This window comes from Brachyhypopomus gauderio, chromosome 3 (genome assembly GCF_052324685.1).
Source record: "Brachyhypopomus gauderio isolate BG-103 chromosome 3, BGAUD_0.2, whole genome shotgun sequence".
NCBI lineage: Eukaryota > Metazoa > Chordata > Actinopteri > Gymnotiformes > Hypopomidae > Brachyhypopomus > Brachyhypopomus gauderio.
The window spans coordinates 39,103,770-39,123,219 of NC_135213.1; the positions used below are offsets into that span (position 1 = coordinate 39,103,770).

Sequence of the window (19,450 nt, forward strand, 5' to 3'; positions counted from 1 at the left end):
TTTAGGGTCAGGATGTAAACATGTAGCATGTTTTAGGGTCAGGATGTAAACATGTTGCATGTTTTGGGTCAGAATGTAAACCTTTAGCATGTTTTAAGGTGGCACAAGAAAAATAAACAAACCTACAGTTGTATGGTTATGTGCAAAACAGTAATGCTCATTCCTATTCAGGTTCTATCTACTGAGGTTTACAGATGCATCTACTGAAGTCTACAGGGTCACTCAGAAGTCTGAGAGCCTGTGCACGTAGCCCTGATTACAGGCTGCTGACTTTTGGTTAAATTTGTTCTGCTGATTTGCCACATTTTTGTCCTCAAATGGGTCAAGCAAGCAACCCATCTTACACTGCAATGGGCAGCCTGTACATATCATCCTGTTTAGATCCGCTTTTAGTTAAGAAACTCTATCTTAATAGTTTTAAATTATTTACTTTACTTTTTATTATCTTACTTACTTCACTTTTTACTTTTTATGTTATTTTAATATTTTTATCTTTAATTTCTTTTAACATTTTCTTTTGTCTTTTTGTCTTTGTCTTATCTCCTTTTAATGTTTCTTTTATTTATACTGTAAAGCACTTTGAGTTACATGTATGTATGAAAGGTGCTATACAAATAAAGATTATTATTATTATTATTATTATCCTATAAAGAGAGCAAGTGTTTCTATTGTTGTTAGAGAGATGATTTGGCAGAGCAGGGTCTCTGTAATCAGATATGTGAGTTTATAAGTTACAGCACGGATAAAGAGTTCAGAACTCCTGTAGAGTTTCACCCAGTACCTGCCTGCTTCATGTTGTGAAGCTTAGAGATGTACCATTGGGAAGATGTAGTGATACAGACTTTTTTAGTTCTCAAGGGGCTAGATTGAGAACAGCTTTGAGTATGGAAACAAATGTTTCAGGATAAGGGACAGAGATGTGGTGGGGGAAGGTGGTGGATATATTATAGGTGACGGTAGACAAACAGATTTTTTTATTATAATATTGGAATATTCATGTGATAGTTTCCTGGCTTAGAGTGTAGAAACAGGATGTGTAAAACAGTGATAGAACACAGCGTTCTGTTTCTAAACACAAGTATACACACAATAAAACAATGGCTCGTTGAGCACTGCATTGTGGGTAACCTCTCTAAGGCAACAGGAACCCACTGAAAGGGAAAACTGTATTCAAGCAGGCTACCACAAACTATGCGGAGATGCATAGTTTGACTCATTCTTAAGAATCTTGAATGAAAATTTATTTTCAGGCTCTTCTCAAAACTAGAATTGTATGCTCTACTCAATAAACTTCAGGTAATTTTAATGGTTGTTGCTTTGCAGTTATACATGACTTTAAACAATTTGTTGTGTGAACCTTTTCAATGAGCTTTCCAACAAATCAATCCATCAAAATATATTCTTAACCTGTCTTTCTGTCAAATCACATGTTCAAAACATTGTTGCTAAAATTCTTTCCTGTAGGATTTTTTTCCCATTCAAAGACATCAGAACATATCAACCTTGTTCTGGAAAGTCTTTATTGTAAACATGGTGTGTTTATGATTTCATACCGTGTACAACATGAGAATTTTACTGCAGTAAATGTCCCCTGGTGGATGGCCTCAGAAACACTTCTTAAACAGACGCGTAGAAATGGTAGAAGTTGGTGAAAAGTTTCATCTTCATGCATAACGATAGATGCAAAAGAAGAGTAATTAAATAGGAAACATTGAATGGATAAATTAAGCATGAACTGTTAGTTTCTCCAATCTGTTCGTATATCCAGGGTATTTGTACATAGATAGTAATTGTGTTTTGTAGACATTTGTATTCGAATACATTTAACTCCAAGATTAATTCAGTACCATACAACTCCCATGCAATTGTTTACATGCTGAAATATGACACGAATGTGATTTCCAAAGCTGACATAAAATGACCTTACTAAAATTCAGTGAGAATAGCTCATCATTGATGATATGAATATTCACGCATGTGTTGTTTAGTATTCATGTAAAATAACAAATCTGTTATGTAGTCACCCTTGCTGTAAATTTTACTGCCTCATGACTGTTCAAGAAATGGTTTTAAATCTAGATTACAATTTATGAAAATAGGAAAACTCTGAAAACGCACACTGGATATATACAGTAACATGTCAATTCCCTCCAAAAGGCCAGTCATATAATTTTTACATTTGGTCAAAGCTGGTTTGTTACCAAAAGCACAAACCTACCTAAACCACATAAAAACCACATTTCATTTTCTAGAAAGGACAATTGGTTTAGTATGGCATTAGATTCTTGGTTTAAACCGTAGCAAAAATATAGATTAACTTATGTGTTTAAGTGCTGAAAGTTAAGTTTTAACAGTGAAGAAACATATTTAATCAAAAATGCTTATTTTATATTTGGCATCTAAAATCTACAGAGCGCAATTAGACGCTTGAGACTGTCACAGGCAGAACATGCAGTAAAAACAGAAACACACACAAATCTCCAGCTGAACAGTTTAATGAAAACAAGAAGGAACATAAACATGCACAAAAAGGAAGAGAGATGAACTTCAGCGTCCATCTATGAAACCACAAGGACAAATGATAATTGTTATATTTCTTCCGTGAAGAACAAACGCCTGTTTACAAAAACAGGGTTCAGTAATTAGAACAATAGCACAAATGCACATTGCAGTGACCTTGAGGGAGGAGGGAATCAGATCTTTAAGGTCTTTACCACACCAGGGAGTAAACGGTGTGGGAATATGGCCTTACCCAGAAGTGAGTTAAGCTAAAAGAAATACATTAGTCATGCAAATTAAAATCATTAAAAAAAATGACCACCACAAGCAGTAGCTTTACACAAGTTGAACTGGGCGACTCCCTACGAACTTGCAATGATAAAATCATCTCGCCAGCTCATCTGACATTTCGAAGGAGATAATGAACATTCTGAATTATTTGCACAGAAAACTGGGTTAGTCCACATGAAGAACTGACCAAAATATTTCAAAACTTGTCATGTGTGGCTGTCAGACAAATCAAACACAGTGTCGTGCTTCTCCACCACCACGGCACTAAGCACTTTCAGAGCCGGGTGTGTGCTGCCGTAGGGCATGAGCGGAGAAGGCATACAGCAGCGGGTTCACGCAGCTGTTGATGAACGTCAGAGCTCCCGCCATATTCCCGCCGGCTTGGGCGAACCTCAACAAACCGTCACGGCCGAGCAACACCGCAGCGGCCAGCAGAACGTTGTTAACATGAATCGGGAGCCAAAAAATGAAGAAGGCCACCACGATTCTGGACACCAGGTTTGTCATCCTGTGACTTCTAATGAACGTTGCGTGATGAACCCCCTGATGAAGACGACAGTAGAAGAAAACCATTAGAGGGAAGGGGAGCCCGAACAGTACTAACGTCTCCAGGAGCAGAGTAGTCACCTTCTCCGTGTCGCTGGAGTAGTGCTGTCTGCAGTGCAGCGTTCCTGCATCATCACGAAGAACGCTGCGCTGAATGAGAACATAGGAAGCTAACGTAGCACTGAGGAACCACATCGCCGTCACCAGAACCTGCTGATCCTTCTGTCTGAGCTTGGCCCACTTCTGGGAGTGCAACACCTGCAGGTATCTCTGCACACTCAGTGACGTCACGCACAGCACGCTGCAGTAGATGTTCCAGTAGATCACATAGCTGAAGATCTTGCACAAAACCAAGCCAAAGACCCAGCCGTTCAGAAGAGCCCAGATCCAGACAGGCAGAGGAAGCAGAGTCAGTAGATCCGACACAGCCAGACTCATCATCAGCCTCGGGGTGAAACGACCTCCCTTCAACCAACGGGCAAGAACCACCAACACTGCTATGTTACCTGGGACGCCCACCGCAAAACACAGGCCCAGAACCCCACTGGCCGCCAGGGTTAGGGGCAGGCCGGTGCTGACGGAGGCGTTGGAGGACATGGAGGAGTCAGCCGAGGTTGTAGCAGTAAAGCTTTGGTTAGAGAAGTGAGAATGCTGAATTATAAAACAGAAACACAAGCTGCGCCGTGGGCTTGTTTTATGAAAATAGTAACCATATTTTTTATTTACACTTCCTGGTAACATCTGTGGTCAGATGTTCTTGAGGTACAGAATGCAGAAATGCTAAACTGTGTTCCTCAACTCAGACATAAAACTGACTGGTTGAAAGAGTTTTAAAATGTATTTTATTACAGAAATCAGGGCCATTTTGCTCCCTCAAAAACAAAATACTGATAAGTGCATTAATATTACACATATGCAAATTGTAAAAAAAGATGACTTTTTAAATTACATTTGAAGAGGTGTATAATAAGTAATTGGAAAAATGAAATATTACATTCTGAAACTTCAAAGAGTAAATTGCTCTATTTGATCAATTTGTGAGGGTATGTAGTGGGTGGTGTGTACTGTCTGTGCTGCAGGTGTGTATGTAGTGGGTGGTGTGTACTGTCTGTGCTGCAGGTGTGTATATAGTGGGTGATGTGTGCTGGAGTCTGTGCTGCAGGTGTGTATGTAGTGGGTGGTGTGTACTGTCTGTGCTGCAGGTGTGTATGTAGTGGGTGGTGTGTACTGGAGTCTGTGCTGCAGGTGTGTATGTAGTGGGTAGTGTGTACTGGAGTCTGTGCTGCAGGTGTGTATGTAGTGGGTGGTGTGTACTGGAGTCTGTGCTGCAGGTGTGTATGTAGTGGGTGGTGTGTACTGGAGTCTGTGCTGCAGGTGTGTATGTAGTGGGTGGTGTGTACTGTCTGTGCTGCAGGTGTGTATGTAGTGGGTGGTGTGTACTGGAGTCTGTGCTGCAGGTGTGTATGTAGTGAGTGGTTTGTACTGGAGTCTATGCTGCAGGTGTGTATGTAGTGGGTGGTGAGTACTGGAGTCTGTGCTGCAGGTGTGTATGTAGTGGGTGGTGTGTACTGGAGTCTGTGCTGCAGGTGTGTATGTAGTGGGTGGTGTGTACTGGAGTCTGTGCTGCAGGTGTGTATGTAGTGGGTGGTGTGTACTGGAGTCTGTGCTGCAGGTGTCTATGTAGTGAGTGGTTTGTACTGTCTGTGCTGCAGGTGTGTATGTAGTGGGTGGTGTGTACTGGAGTCTATGCTGCAGGTGTGTATGTAGTGGGTGGTGAGTACTGGAGTCTGTGCTGCAGGTGTGTATGTAGTGAGTGGTTTGTACTGTCTGTGCTGCAGGTGTGTTTGTAGTGGGTGGTGTGTACTGGAGTCTGTGCTGCAGGTGTGTATGTAGTGGGTGGTGTATACTGGAGTCTATGCTGCAGGTGTGTATGTAGTGGGTGGTGTGTACTGGAGTCTGTGCTGCAGGTGTGTATGTAGTGGGTGGTTTGTACTGTCTGTGTTGCAGGTGTGTTTGTAGTGGGTGGTGTGTACTGGAGTCTGTGCTGCAGGTGTGTATGTAGTGGGTGGTGTGTACTGGAGTCTGTGCTGCAGGTGTGTATGTAGTGGGTGGTGTGTACTGTCTGTGCTGCAGGTGTGTATGTAGTGGGTGGTGTGTACTGGAGTCTGTGCTGCAGGTGTGTATGTAGTGAGTGGTTTGTACTGTCTGTGCTGCAGGTGTGTATATAGTGGGTGATGTGTGCTGGAGTCTGTGCTGCAGGTGTGTATGTAGTGGGTGGTGTGTACTGGAGTCTGTGCTGCAGATGTGTATGTAGTGGGTGATGTGTGCTGGAGTCTGTGCTACAGGTGTGTATGTAGTGGGTGGTTTGTACTGGAGTCTGTGCTGCAGGTGTGTATGTAGTGGATGGTTTGTACTGTCTGTGTACATCACTGCTCCGACACGGAATGAAAGCCTGGCGTTCATCAACAGACATTTACAGTGACAATATCAAAACCCAGAACTTTCAATTCTACCTTTTACCTAGTCTGATTGTGTGATTTGTGTGTGACTTGTGTATTTGTGTGTTAACGGGCCGCCCAATGGAGGATGGGTTCCCTTTTGAGTCTTGGTTCTCCTGAGGTTTCTTCCTATTCCCCACCATCATAGGGAGTTTTTCCTTGCCACTGTCGCCTTTGGCTTGCTCATTAGAGTTCTGGACCCATAGTATTGTTAACCTTGTAAACCCTGTAAAGCTGCTTTGCGACAACTTGAGTTGTTAAAAGCGCTATACAAATAAACTTTGATTTGATTTGATTTGTGTTGCAGGTGTGTATGTAGTGGGTGGTGTGTACTGGAGTCTGTGCTGCAGGTTCATATGTAGTGGGTGGTGTGTACTGGAGTCTGTGCTGCAGGTGTGTATGTAGTGGGTGGTGTGTACTGGAGTCTGTGCTGCAGGTGTGTATATAGTGGGTGGTGTGTACTGTCTGTGCTGCAGGTGTGTATGTAGTGGTGGTGTGTACTGTCTGTGCTGCAGGTGTGTATGTAGTGGGATGTAGTGGGTGGTGTGTACTGGAGTCTGTGCTGCAGGTGTGTATGTAGTGGGTGGTTTGTACTGTCTGTGTTGCAGGTGTGTATGTAGTGGGTCGTGTGTACTGGAGTCTGTGCTGCAGGTTCATATGTAGTGGGTGGTGTGTACTGGAGTCTGTGCTGCAGGTGTGTATGTAGTGGGTGGTGTGTACTGTCTGTGCTGCAGGTGTGTATGTAGTGGGTAGTGTGTACTGGAGTCTGTGCTGCAGGTGTGTATGTAGTGGGTAGTGTGTACTGGAGTCTGTGGTGCAGGTGTGTATGTAGTGGGTGGTGTGTACTGGAGTCTGTGCTGCAGGTGTGTATGTAGTGGGTAGTGTGTACTGGAGTCTGTGCTGCAGGTTCATATGTAGTGGGTGGTGTGTACTGGAGTCTGTGCTGCAGGTGTGTATGTAGTGGGTGGTGTGTACTGGAGTCTGTGCTGCAGGTGTGTATGTAGTGGGTGGTGTGTACTGGAGTCTGTGCTGCAGGTGTGTATGTAGTGGGTGGTGTGTACTGGAGTCTGTGCTGCAGGTGTCTATGTAGTGAGTGGTTTGTACTGTCTGTGCTGCAGGTGTGTATGTAGTGGGTGGTGTGTACTGGAGTCTATGCTGCAGGTGTGTATGTAGTGGGTGGTGAGTACTGGAGTCTGTGCTGCAGGTGTGTATGTAGTGAGTGGTTTGTACTGTCTGTGCTGCAGGTGTGTTTGTAGTGGGTGGTGTGTACTGGAGTCTGTGCTGCAGGTGTGTATGTAGTGGGTGGTGTATACTGGAGTCTATGCTGCAGGTGTGTATGTAGTGGGTGGTGTGTACTGGAGTCTGTGCTGCAGGTGTGTATGTAGTGGGTGGTTTGTACTGTCTGTGTTGCAGGTGTGTTTGTAGTGGGTGGTGTGTACTGGAGTCTGTGCTGCAGGTGTGTATGTAGTGGGTGGTGTGTACTGGAGTCTATTCTGCAGGTGTGTATGTAGTGGGTGGTGTGTACTGTCTGTGCTGCAGGTGTGTATGTAGTGGGTGGTGTGTACTGGAGTCTGTGCTGCAGGTGTGTATGTAGTGAGTGGTTTGTACTGTCTGTGCTGCAGGTGTGTATATAGTGGGTGATGTGTGCTGGAGTCTGTGCTGCAGGTGTGTATGTAGTGGGTGGTGTGTACTGGAGTCTGTGCTGCAGATGTGTATGTAGTGGGTGATGTGTGCTGGAGTCTGTGCTACAGGTGTGTATGTAGTGGGTGGTTTGTACTGGAGTCTGTGCTGCAGGTGTGTATGTAGTGGATGGTTTGTACTGTCTGTGTACATCACTGCTCCGACACGGAATGAAAGCCTGGCGTTCATCAACAGACATTTACAGTGACAATATCAAAACCCAGAACTTTCAATTCTACCTTTTACCTAGTCTGATTGTGTGATTTGTGTGTGACTTGTGTATTTGTGTGTTAACGGGCCGCCCAATGGAGGATGGGTTCCCTTTTGAGTCTTGGTTCTCCTGAGGTTTCTTCCTATTCCCCACCATCATAGGGAGTTTTTCCTTGCCACTGTCGCCTTTGGCTTGCTCATTAGAGTTCTGGACCCATAGTATTGTTAACCTTGTAAACCCTGTAAAGCTGCTTTGCGACAACTTGAGTTGTTAAAAGCGCTATACAAATAAACTTTGATTTGATTTGATTTGTGTTGCAGGTGTGTATGTAGTGGGTGGTGTGTACTGGAGTCTGTGCTGCAGGTTCATATGTAGTGGGTGGTGTGTACTGGAGTCTGTGCTGCAGGTGTGTATGTAGTGGGTGGTGTGTACTGGAGTCTGTGCTGCAGGTGTGTATATAGTGGGTGGTGTGTACTGTCTGTGCTGCAGGTGTGTATGTAGTGGTGGTGTGTACTGTCTGTGCTGCAGGTGTGTATGTAGTGGGATGTAGTGGGTGGTGTGTACTGGAGTCTGTGCTGCAGGTGTGTATGTAGTGGGTGGTTTGTACTGTCTGTGTTGCAGGTGTGTATGTAGTGGGTCGTGTGTACTGGAGTCTGTGCTGCAGGTTCATATGTAGTGGGTGGTGTGTACTGGAGTCTGTGCTGCAGGTGTGTATGTAGTGGGTGGTGTGTACTGTCTGTGCTGCAGGTGTGTATGTAGTGGGTAGTGTGTACTGGAGTCTGTGCTGCAGGTGTGTATGTAGTGGGTAGTGTGTACTGGAGTCTGTGGTGCAGGTGTGTATGTAGTGGGTGGTGTGTACTGGAGTCTGTGCTGCAGGTGTGTATGTAGTGGGTAGTGTGTACTGGAGTCTGTGCTGCAGGTTCATATGTAGTGGGTGGTGTGTACTGGAGTCTGTGCTGCAGGTGTGTATGTAGTGGGTGGTGTGTACTGGAGTCTGTGCTGCAGGTGTGTATGTAGTGGGTGGTGTGTACTGGAGTCTGTGCTGCAGGTGTGTATGTAGTGGGTGGTGTGTACTGGAGTCTGTGCTGCAGGTGTCTATGTAGTGAGTGGTTTGTACTGTCTGTGCTGCAGGTGTGTATGTAGTGGGTGGTGTGTACTGGAGTCTATGCTGCAGGTGTGTATGTAGTGGGTGGTGAGTACTGGAGTCTGTGCTGCAGGTGTGTATGTAGTGAGTGGTTTGTACTGTCTGTGCTGCAGGTGTGTTTGTAGTGGGTGGTGTGTACTGGAGTCTGTGCTGCAGGTGTGTATGTAGTGGGTGGTGTATACTGGAGTCTATGCTGCAGGTGTGTATGTAGTGGGTGGTGTGTACTGGAGTCTGTGCTGCAGGTGTGTATGTAGTGGGTGGTTTGTACTGTCTGTGTTGCAGGTGTGTTTGTAGTGGGTGGTGTGTACTGGAGTCTGTGCTGCAGGTGTGTATGTAGTGGGTGGTGTGTACTGGAGTCTATTCTGCAGGTGTGTATGTAGTGGGTGGTGTGTACTGGAGTCTGTGCTGCAGGTGTGTATGTAGTGGGTGGTTTGTACTGTCTGTATTGCAGGTGTGTATGTAGTGGGTGGTGTGTACTGGAGTCTGTGCTGCAGGTGTGTATATAGTGGGTGGTGTGTACTGTCTGTGCTGCAGGTGTGTATGTAGTGGGATGTAGTGGGTGGTGTGTACTGGAGTCTGTGCTGCAGGTGTGTATGTAGTGGGTGGTTTGTACTGTCTGTGTTGCAGGTGTGTATGTAGTGGGTCGTGTGTACTGGAGTCTGTGCTGCAGGTTCATATGTAGTGGGTGGTGTGTACTGGAGTCTGTGCTGCAGGTGTGTATGTAGTGGGTGGTGTGTACTGGAGTCTGTGCTGCAGGTGTGTATATAGTGGGTGGTGTGTACTGTCTGTGCTGCAGGTGTGTATGTAGTGGTGGTGTGTACTGTCTGTGCTGCAGGTGTGTATGTAGTGGGATGTAGTGGGTGGTGTGTACTGGAGTCTGTGCTGCAGGTGTGTATGTAGTGGGTGGTTTGTACTGTCTGTGTTGCAGGTGTGTATGTAGTGGGTCGTGTGTACTGGAGTCTGTGCTGCAGGTTCATATGTAGTGGGTGGTGTGTACTGGAGTCTGTGCTGCAGGTGTGTATGTAGTGGGTGGTGTGTACTGTCTGTGCTGCAGGTGTGTATGTAGTGGGTAGTGTGTACTGGAGTCTGTGCTGCAGGTGTGTATGTAGTGGGTGGTGTGTACTGGAGTCTGTGCTGCAGGTGTGTATGTAGTGGGTAGTGTGTACTGGAGTCTGTGCTGCAGGTTCATATGTAGTGGGTGGTGTGTACTGGAGTCTGTGCTGCAGGTGTGTATGTAGTGGGTGGTGTGTACTGGAGTCTGTGCTGCAGGTGTGTATGTAGTGGGTGGTGTGTACTGGAGTCTGTGCTGCAGGTGTGTATGTAGTGGGTGGTGTGTACTGGAGTCTGTGCTGCAGGTGTGTATGTAGTGAGTGGTTTGTACTGTCTGTGCTGCAGGTGTGTATGTAGTGGGTGGTGTGTACTGGAGTCTATGCTGCAGGTGTGTATGTAGTGGGTGGTGAGTACTGGAGTCTGTGCTGCAGGTGTGTATGTAGTGAGTGGTTTGTACTGTCTGTGCTGCAGGTGTGTTTGTAGTGGGTGGTGTGTACTGGAGTCTGTGCTGCAGGTGTGTATGTAGTGGGTGGTGTATACTGGAGTCTATGCTGCAGGTGTGTATGTAGTGGGTGGTGTGTACTGGAGTCTGTGCTGCAGGTGTGTATGTAGTGGGTGGTTTGTACTGTCTGTGTTGCAGGTGTGTTTGTAGTGGGTGGTGTGTACTGGAGTCTGTGCTGCAGGTGTGTATGTAGTGGGTGGTGTGTACTGGAGTCTATTCTGCAGGTGTGTATGTAGTGGGTGGTGTGTACTGGAGTCTGTGCTGCAGGTGTGTATGTAGTGGGTGGTGTGTACTGGAGTCTGTGCTGCAGGTGTGTATGTAGTGGGTGGTGTGTACTGGAGTCTGTGCTGCAGGTGTGTATATAGTGGGTGGTGTGTACTGTCTGTGCTGCAGGTGTGTATGTAGTGGGATGTAGTGGGTGGTGTGTACTGGAGTCTGTGCTGCAGGTGTGTATGTAGTGGGTGGTTTGTACTGTCTGTGTTGCAGGTGTGTATGTAGTGGGTCGTGTGTACTGGAGTCTGTGCTGCAGGTTCATATGTAGTGGGTGGTGTGTACTGGAGTCTGTGCTGCAGGTGTGTATGCAGTGGGTGGTGTGTACTGTCTGTGCTGCAGGTGTGTATGTAGTGGGTAGTGTGTACTGGAGTCTGTGCTGCAGGTGTGTATGTAGTGGGTGGTGTGTACTGGAGTCTGTGCTGCAGGTGTGTATGTAGTGGGTAGTGTGTACTGGAGTCTGTGCTGCAGGTGTGTATGTAGTGGGTGGTGTGTACTGTCTGTGCTGCAGGTGTGTATGTAGTGGGTGGTGTGTACTGGAGTCTGTGCTGCAGGTGTGTATGTAGTGAGTGGTTTGTACTGTCTGTGCTGCAGGTGTGTTTGTAGTGGGTGGTGTGTACTGGAGTCTGTGCTGCAGGTGTGTATGTAGTGGGTGGTGTGTACTGGAGTCTATTCTGCAGGTGTGTATGTAGTGGGTGGTGTGTACTGGAGTCTGTGCTGCAGGTGTGTATGTAGTGGGTGGTTTGTACTGTCTGTATTGCAGGTGTGTATGTAGTGGGTGGTGTGTACTGGAGTCTGTGCTGCAGGTGTGTATGTAGTACATGTACATTAGATGTCTAATGTCATCCAGTGTGAGTAGGCAGTGTTAAAGCTATTGCACTGGTAATGTAAATGTAATGTAAAATAATGTAATGTAAATGTGCTGTATTTGGTCAATTGTGATTTTTACACCGCAATCGAAATTTGTCCTCCGCATTTAACCCATCTGTGCAGTTAGAACAGACACACACACACACACACACACACACACACACACACACACACACACACACACACACACACACACACACACACACACACACACACACACTAGTGATTACTAGGGGGCTGTGGATCACACGTGCTCAGAGCGGTGGGCAGCCCTAGCCCGGCGCCCGGGGAGTAGTTGGGGTTAGGTGCCTTGCTCAAGGGCACCTCAGTCATGACTCAGGTCAAAACTCAGACTCAGTACATGATCATATATATCACCCCAGGTATAAATGGGTCAAACTGGGCTTCATCTGTTATAGAAATCACTAGTAAATAAATTCATAATTTAATCAGCCTCATCTATTTCATGCATTCATAAAGAGCTTCATTCATTCCTCTGATTTGTCCTCCATGAGTTTATGTTGGTCAAAAGAGGTCAGCTCTTTTAAAATATCCTAAACATGTTACGCTGTTATTTTAACCTATTTCAAGTCATGCGGCAGAGTTTCAGGTCTGCTTGAAAGATGCTGGTCTTCCTCACACACACCACAATGCATTTCATTTCTCTGTTATGGGGTTTCAAGTACAAGTTTCACATCTGTTTCTTGGCCTCACTGCCTGGCTCATGCACTCGTGTATTTATATTGTATATGAAAGTGTGTGTGTGTGTGTGTGTGTGTGCGCGTGTGTGTGTGTGTGTGTGTTCATGTATTGAGCATATCCAGTGAAGACTGAATGATGCGATTTACTGAATGAGGTGTTATCAAGCATCACTGTCTCTGAATTAAGGATAATGTGCATGGTCTACTACCGAGATTACTGCTACTCCAGATTATTAGTCCAGATTAATGACATGCATTCCTCAATCTTGGTGTCTAAACCCAGTAGAGCGCACACACACACACGCACACACACACACACACACACACACACACACACTCACACACACACACACACACACAGTCACACACATACACACACACACACACACACACACACACAGTACATGACTTGTAAAGCAAGCAAAATAACTGCACAGTACAGAATTGATTTCACGGAAGGTTAGAATAAACGCACTCAGTTTCTTGAACAAAAAAAGTGAAAGGTTGCACAGGCGTGCCTCCTTGTGTCTGGAAACATTTTACACTACATGGCACAATCTCAGCAACTTTTCAATTTTCAATCAGGGCTCTTGCCCAAGGACTCTTATTGCTACAGCATAGAGCTCTTGCCCAAAGACCCAACCCTGGTGTCATGGTTTCACCCTCCCGCCGTTCCCTTGGCAACATCCTCCCATGTGCTTTTTTGTTTTTGTTCTCGTTCAGTTCAGCCCCTTGTTTTGTCCCCCCCCCCCCCCCCCCCCATGTGGCCCCTTGTTTTGTCCCCCCCCATGTGGCCCCTTGTTTTGCCCCCCCCATGTGGCCCCTTGTTTTGTCCCCCCCCATGTGGCCCCTTGTTTTGTCCCCCCCCCCCCATGTGGCCCCTTGTTTTGTCCCCCCCCCATGTGGCCCCTTGTAATGCTCTTACACGTTCTAATGCTCTTACACATGTTCTAATGTTCTTACACGTGTACTAATGCTCTTACACGTTCTAATGCTCTTACACATGTTCTAATGTTCTTACACGTGTTACAATGTTCTTACACGTGTTACAATGTTCTTACACGTTCTAATGTTCTTACACGTTCTAATGTTCTTACACGTTCTAATGTTCTTACACGTGTTCTAATGCTCTTATACGTGTTCTAATGCTCTTATACGTGTTCTAATGTTCTTACACGTGTTCTAATGCTCTTACACGTGTACTAATGCTCTTACACGTGTTCTAATGTTCTTACACGTGTTCTAATGTTCTTACACGTGTTCTAATGTTCTTACACGTGTTCTAATGCTCTTATACGTGTTCTAATGTTCTTACATGTGTGCTAATGCTCTTACACGTGTTCTAATGTTCTTACACGTGTTCTAATGTTCCTACACGTGTTCTAATGTTCCTACACGTGTACTAATGCTCTTACACGTGTTCTAATGTTCTTACACGTGTTCTAATGTTCTTACACGTGTTCTAATGTTCTTACACATGTTCTAATGTTCTTACACGTGTTCTAATGTTCTTACACGTGTTCTAATGTTCTTACACGTGTTCTAATGTTCCTACACATGTTCTGCAATTTCCTAGTTTGCTTTTTATTGGCTTCTCACCCCATTTTTCTCATCGTTTTTTTCCCATCTGCGTTTGGGTCTTGCTTGTGTTTGGTGTTATGTTCCTGTGTCTGTTCTGTTTCTGACTGCTGCCGTAATAAATCTATTTCAGCTAAGCGCTTGTGTCTGGCTCTGCCAGCTATTGTATTCTACCCAGTCCCTCAGAGGAGAGACAACATCGTAGCCCACTATACCATATTAACCACTAGAGCTTGAGGTTAAATACAATTTTGCCAATAAACAGGACATGGGCTCATTGGTGAAAACACCAAAGACGTGGCTGAGCTCAGAGGCGCAGACGGTCAGACTACTGTGTCCCTGATGACTCAGTTATTTGGTATATAGACACTGGTTTTACTCTCCCCTTAAACTGTATGTACTGGTGGTTTTGTGTGTACCTGGTGGGTGGGCAGCCCCTGTGTTTGGGGTTGTGGGTTTATGTCTGTAGGGAGTCAGCGTGGTGTTGTGCTTGTTTCTAGTGTACCAGTAGTTGTGTCTGTTTATTTCCAGTGTGGGTTTTGCTCCTTTTGGCCTGGGTCACTTCTGATGTTTGTACCGGTGTGCACTTTGTTCTGTGTGTGTATATTCAACCCCTGAATATATTTGTACATACAAATACACCACAGTTGTGTGTTCTGGACCCCTTGCACTCTGTCCACTCCCATATTCATTCACACTGTTGTGGCCTGGAGGCCAGACAAGGTCGTAATAATATACTATACACGTCTGTCTATGATGGAGGGGAGTACCTACACACCTAGAGAATCCACAGTCCACAGTGAGCTCGCTGGTCTCTTTGATGTTCAAAGCCAGGTCGTTCTAAGGGCACCATTGTGTTTTCTGGTGTGCAGCCGCCCTGCAGACACACGTCATGGCTACACCACTACTACGCTGTCTTCTGGGGACTTAAGTATGGCATTAGAAGCATGTACGGGTTTGCAGTCATTGGGTGAAGAGTGAGCAAAGTTCACAGCCCAATTGTGCAGCGGGGTCAAGGGTCAGAGTAGAGGAACTGAGACTGTTTAACAAACCAGGGACTGTGGGTTAAAGTCCAATTGTAAAGTGAAGGGCCCTGATGCAAAGGTATGACAATGCCAAACTAAAGTCAACAAGCAGCAGCCCAACATGGCTGTTGGTAACCAGACGGGTAAGAGCAGGACATATAAGAGCAGGGCATATAAGAGCAGGACATATAAGAGCAGGGCATATAAGAGCAGGGCATATAAGAGCAGGACATATAAGAGCAGGACATATAAGAGCAGGGCATATAAGAGCAGGGCATATAAGAGCAGGGCATGTAAGAGCAGGGCATGTAAGAGCAGGACATGTAAGAGCAGGGCATATAAGAGCAGGACATATAAGAGCAGGGCATATAAGAGCAGGGCATATAAGAGCAGGACATATAAGAGCAGGGCATATAAGAGCAGGGCATATAAGAGCAGGGCATGTAAGAGCAGGGCATGTAAGAGCAGGACATGTAAGAGCAGGACATGTAAGAGCAGGACATGTAAGAGCAGGACATGTAAGAGCAGGACATGTAAGAGCAGGGCATATAAGAGCAGGGCATGTAAGAGCAGGACATGTAAGAGCAGGGCATATAAGAGCAGGACATATAAGAGCAGGGCATATAAGAGCAGGGCATATAAGAGCAGGGCATATAAGAGCAGGGCATATAAGAGCAGGGCATATAAGAGCAGGGCATATAAGAGCAGGGCATATAAGAGCAGGGCATATAAGAGCAGGGCATATAAGAGCAGGGCATATAAGAGCAGGGCATATAAGAGCAGGACATGTAAGAGCAGGGCATATAAGAGCAGGGCATATAAGAGCAGGACATATAAGAGCAGGGCATGTAAGAGCAGGACATGTAAGAGCAGGGCATGTAAGAGCAGGACATGTAAGAGCAGGACATGTAAGAGCAGGACATGTAAGAGCAGGACATGTAAGAGCAGGACATATAAGAGCAGGACATATAAGAGCAGGACATATAAGAGCAGGGCATATAAGAGCAGAGCATATAAGAGCAGGGCATATAAGAGCAGGGCATATAAGAGCAAGGCATATAAGAGCAGGGCATATAAGAGCAGGGCATATAAGAGCAGGACATAAAAGAGCAGGACATAAAAGAGCAGGACATATAAGAGCAGGGCATATAAGAGCAGGACATAAAAGAGCAGGGCATATAAGAGCAGGGCATATAAGAGCAGGGCATATAAGAGCAGGGCATATAAGAGCAGGACATATAAGAGCAGGACATATAAGAGCAGGGCATATAAGAGCAGGGCATATAAGAGCAGGGCATATAAGAGCAGGACATATAAGAGCAGGGCATATAAGAGCAGGGCATATAAGAGCAGGGCATATAAGAGCAGGACATATAAGAGCAGGACATATAAGAGCAGGGCATATAAGAGCAGGGCATATAAGAGCAGGGCATATAAGAGCAGGACATATAAGAGCAGGGCATGTAAGAGCAGGACATGTAAGAGCAGGACATGTAAGAGCAGGGCATATAAGAGCAGGGCATATAAGAGCAGGACATATAAGAGCATGACATATAAGAGCAGGACATATAAGAGCAGGACATATAAGAGCAGGACATATAAGAGCAGGACATATAAGAGCAGGACTTCTTCTAATGATCTGCTCAGGCTGGACACACACTGATGACCCGGTGTGGGAGGTAAGTGGTTTAAATGAGCCAGGTTTAAACGAGCCAGGTTTAAATGAGCCAGGTTTCTGACAAGTGACAGAAATTATATTTGCTTTAGCTCACTGAAATCCAAGCAAGAAATTACATTTATGGAATGGAAAATGATCTACATGATTTAATACTGTCTTCACTTTTCTAATAGTGACACCTTATTTTTTTGCTATTAGAGGAACGGAAGGGGATCAGGACGTGTGAAAGTAGAATAGAGGTTTATGGGTTGTGTTTAACGACTACTGAACCATGACAACAGGAAACATGTACAGGGGGAGGAATGCAGAAAGGAGGATATGATGGACAGATCTGAGGGATGGGGTAGAAGGGCAAACGGAGAGAGGGAGCAGAAGATGGAGGGCAGTGTAGATGGGGCAGGTGTGACGGAAACGACAGGAGTGAGGGCAGGTGGGCGGTACATAACGAGGTCTTTAATCCGATTGGTGGAATGCTTAATTGAATCAGCTTTCTGTCATGATGTGGAGGCTGTGGCTGATGGATGTCGGTGCTCCTGTCAGTGGACTGTATTTCTGGCTCAGTTGTCACCCACTCAAAATACACAGTTCTCTGGAACACAACATCTCCGTCTAAATCTGTCAGCAGAATCTTATGGAGAACTGGAACGATTTTTCTAAACACTGAACAAAGAGAGCAAAGAAAGACAAAATTTCATCAGTTCATACATGAACAGATACCTGCAGACATACATGTGCCTATATCACAAAATGGCACTTGAAGGTCTCAGGAAAATGTGTCAGGACGCACTTCACACCATCACCTTTATAAAGTGACCTAAATGAGGCCAGTTTCACTCAGCGAAGTGGCCACGTGTCCCTGTCCCCACACGCACCAAACAAAATCAGACCCGCACTGCGTCCTCCTTAAAACTATGAGTGGAAAAATACATTTTACTAGCTGCTCGTCCCTCGGATATTTCCGCACTTGCAGTCGTGACAGGTGAGTCACACAAGGATCCTGTTTAGCAACTGCCGGGTGTCCCAGGGGTGTTCATCCAGAATCAGCTCGACCTAAATGTCGCCTGCCGGCTGGCAGGATGCCAAGCGGGTGGGTGGGTGGGTGGGTGAGGACGAGGCGATCAAAGCCCATCACCAGAGCCCTCACCCCACAAGACAGCAGGGATGTGCAGGGACATGAGGACGAGGATGGTGTGAGGAGGATGGGTGTTGGCAACATGAGCCAGCGGTCAGGGCGTGGGGGGGGGAGCGCAGCGATGGCGGGAGGACGTGGGACGGCCCAGGAGGACGTGGGACGGCCCAGGAGGACGTGGGATGGCCCAGGGGGACGTTCGGGCGGCCCAGGGGGACGTGTGGCGGCCCAGGGGGACGTGTGGCGGCCCAGGGGGACGTGGGAAGGCCCAGGAGGACGTGTGGCGGCCCAGGGGGACGTGTGGCGGCCCAGGGGGACGTGTGGCGGCCCAGGGGGACGTGTGGCGGCCCAGGGGGACGTGGGAAGGCCCAGGAGGACGTGTGGCGGCCCAGGGGGACGTGTGGCGGCCCAGGGGGACGTGTGGCGGCCCAGGGGGACGTGTGGCGGCCCAGGGGGACGTGGGAAGGCCCAGGAGGACGTGTGGCGGCCCAGGGGGACGTGGGACGGCCCAGGGGGACGTGGGACGGCCCAGGGGGACGTGTGGCGGCCCAGGAGGACGTGTGGCGGCCCAGGGGGACGTGTGGCGGCCCAGGAGGACGTGGGACGGCCCAGGGGGACGTGGGACGGCCCAGGGGGACGTGGGACGGCCCAGGAGGACGTGGGACAGCCCAGGAGGACGTGTGGCGGCCCAGGAGGACGTGGGACGGCCCAGGAGGACGTGGGACAGCCCAGGAGGACGTGGGACGGCCCAGGAGGACGTGTGGCGGCCCAGGGGGACGTGGGACGGCCCAGGAGGACGTGTGGCGGCCCAGGGGGACGTGTGGCGGCCCAGGGGGACGTGGGACGGCCCAGGAGGACGTGTGGCGGCCCAGGGGAACGTGGGACACACACCCCTTCGTTCCTCCAGCTCCCCTTTTTGCTCACGGTGCATCAAAGCATAAAATCAAAGAACACGTTTCCTCTGAACAGAACCTCCTGCTGATGTTCTCAGCACATGCTGTGATGTATATAACCTCATCACTGACACCGGTTTCCAATCTCTTGTTTATTCCCCCTTGATGTAGGACCTAAACTAAAAATACATTTCCTATAAAATTTGTGTTTGTGTAGTTTTTTTTGTTCTTCCTCCTTCTGAATGAAGTGTGCTGTTAAGTTCACTAGAGATACTTTAAATAGAGAGTTCATGCAGGCCAGAGATCAGAGCCCAAACACAGCTGTGCTTCCTCAGTTGTCTTCAAACCAAGTGTGAAAATGAAACCTTCTCTGTCGCTTTTTAAACTACTCTTTAAAATGATCTATTAACTTCATCTCATGATTGTTTCCATATACAAAATGTTTGTATATCTTTCCAGAATGAAATGTCAATTCCAGTGGTATTGATTCTATATCTCAAGAGATGCTTTGTTTTAATCAGAAAACCTGTGGTGTGCACAGTTTAAATCCACGGTATGAATACGCTCTGATAGTCACACAGTGGCACTACACCAGGTCCTTTTAGCATATGAGTGATCAACATTGAGAGATTCTAGCTGTGCCAACACTTACTTTCTACATTTGAAATGAGAGTCTGTGGCATCAGCTGCTTATTTAATTATCTCATTGTGTCAAAGACAGAAAATCTGACTTCTATGCTTTAGCAGTTATGTACCAGTTCAAAATCCTTATGCTTTATTAGATAATGGAAAAAATATGTAAATACGGTTTGAGATTAAATTCCTAGAAAAAGCCCGTTGCAGCTGTAGGGAGATGTGTTCTCAGAGAGCAATATGCAATCAGCA

At 46.7% G+C, this 19,450-nt stretch overlaps 1 protein-coding gene across 2 annotated transcripts; it reads right to left on the reverse strand.

Annotated features, from left to right (window-relative positions):
* Nucleotides 1-2,080: 2,080 nt before the first annotated feature.
* LOC143509845 (leukotriene B4 receptor 1-like) lies at nt 2,081-3,977 on the reverse strand. Of its 2 annotated transcripts, XM_076998648.1 has the most exons (2): nt 3,418-3,977; nt 2,081-3,333 (listed from the first exon to the last, which is right to left on the reverse strand). In XM_076998648.1, the coding sequence occupies exons 1-2, from the start codon at nt 3,931-3,933 to the stop codon at nt 3,055-3,057; spliced, it is 795 nt and encodes a 264-aa protein (XP_076854763.1). In that variant the 5' UTR covers nt 3,934-3,977; the 3' UTR covers nt 2,081-3,054. The 2 variants fall into 2 exon arrangements, with proteins under 2 accessions (XP_076854763.1, XP_076854762.1); XM_076998647.1 differs by having other exon boundaries at nt 2,081-3,977.
* Nucleotides 3,978-19,450: the final 15,473 nt, after the last annotated feature.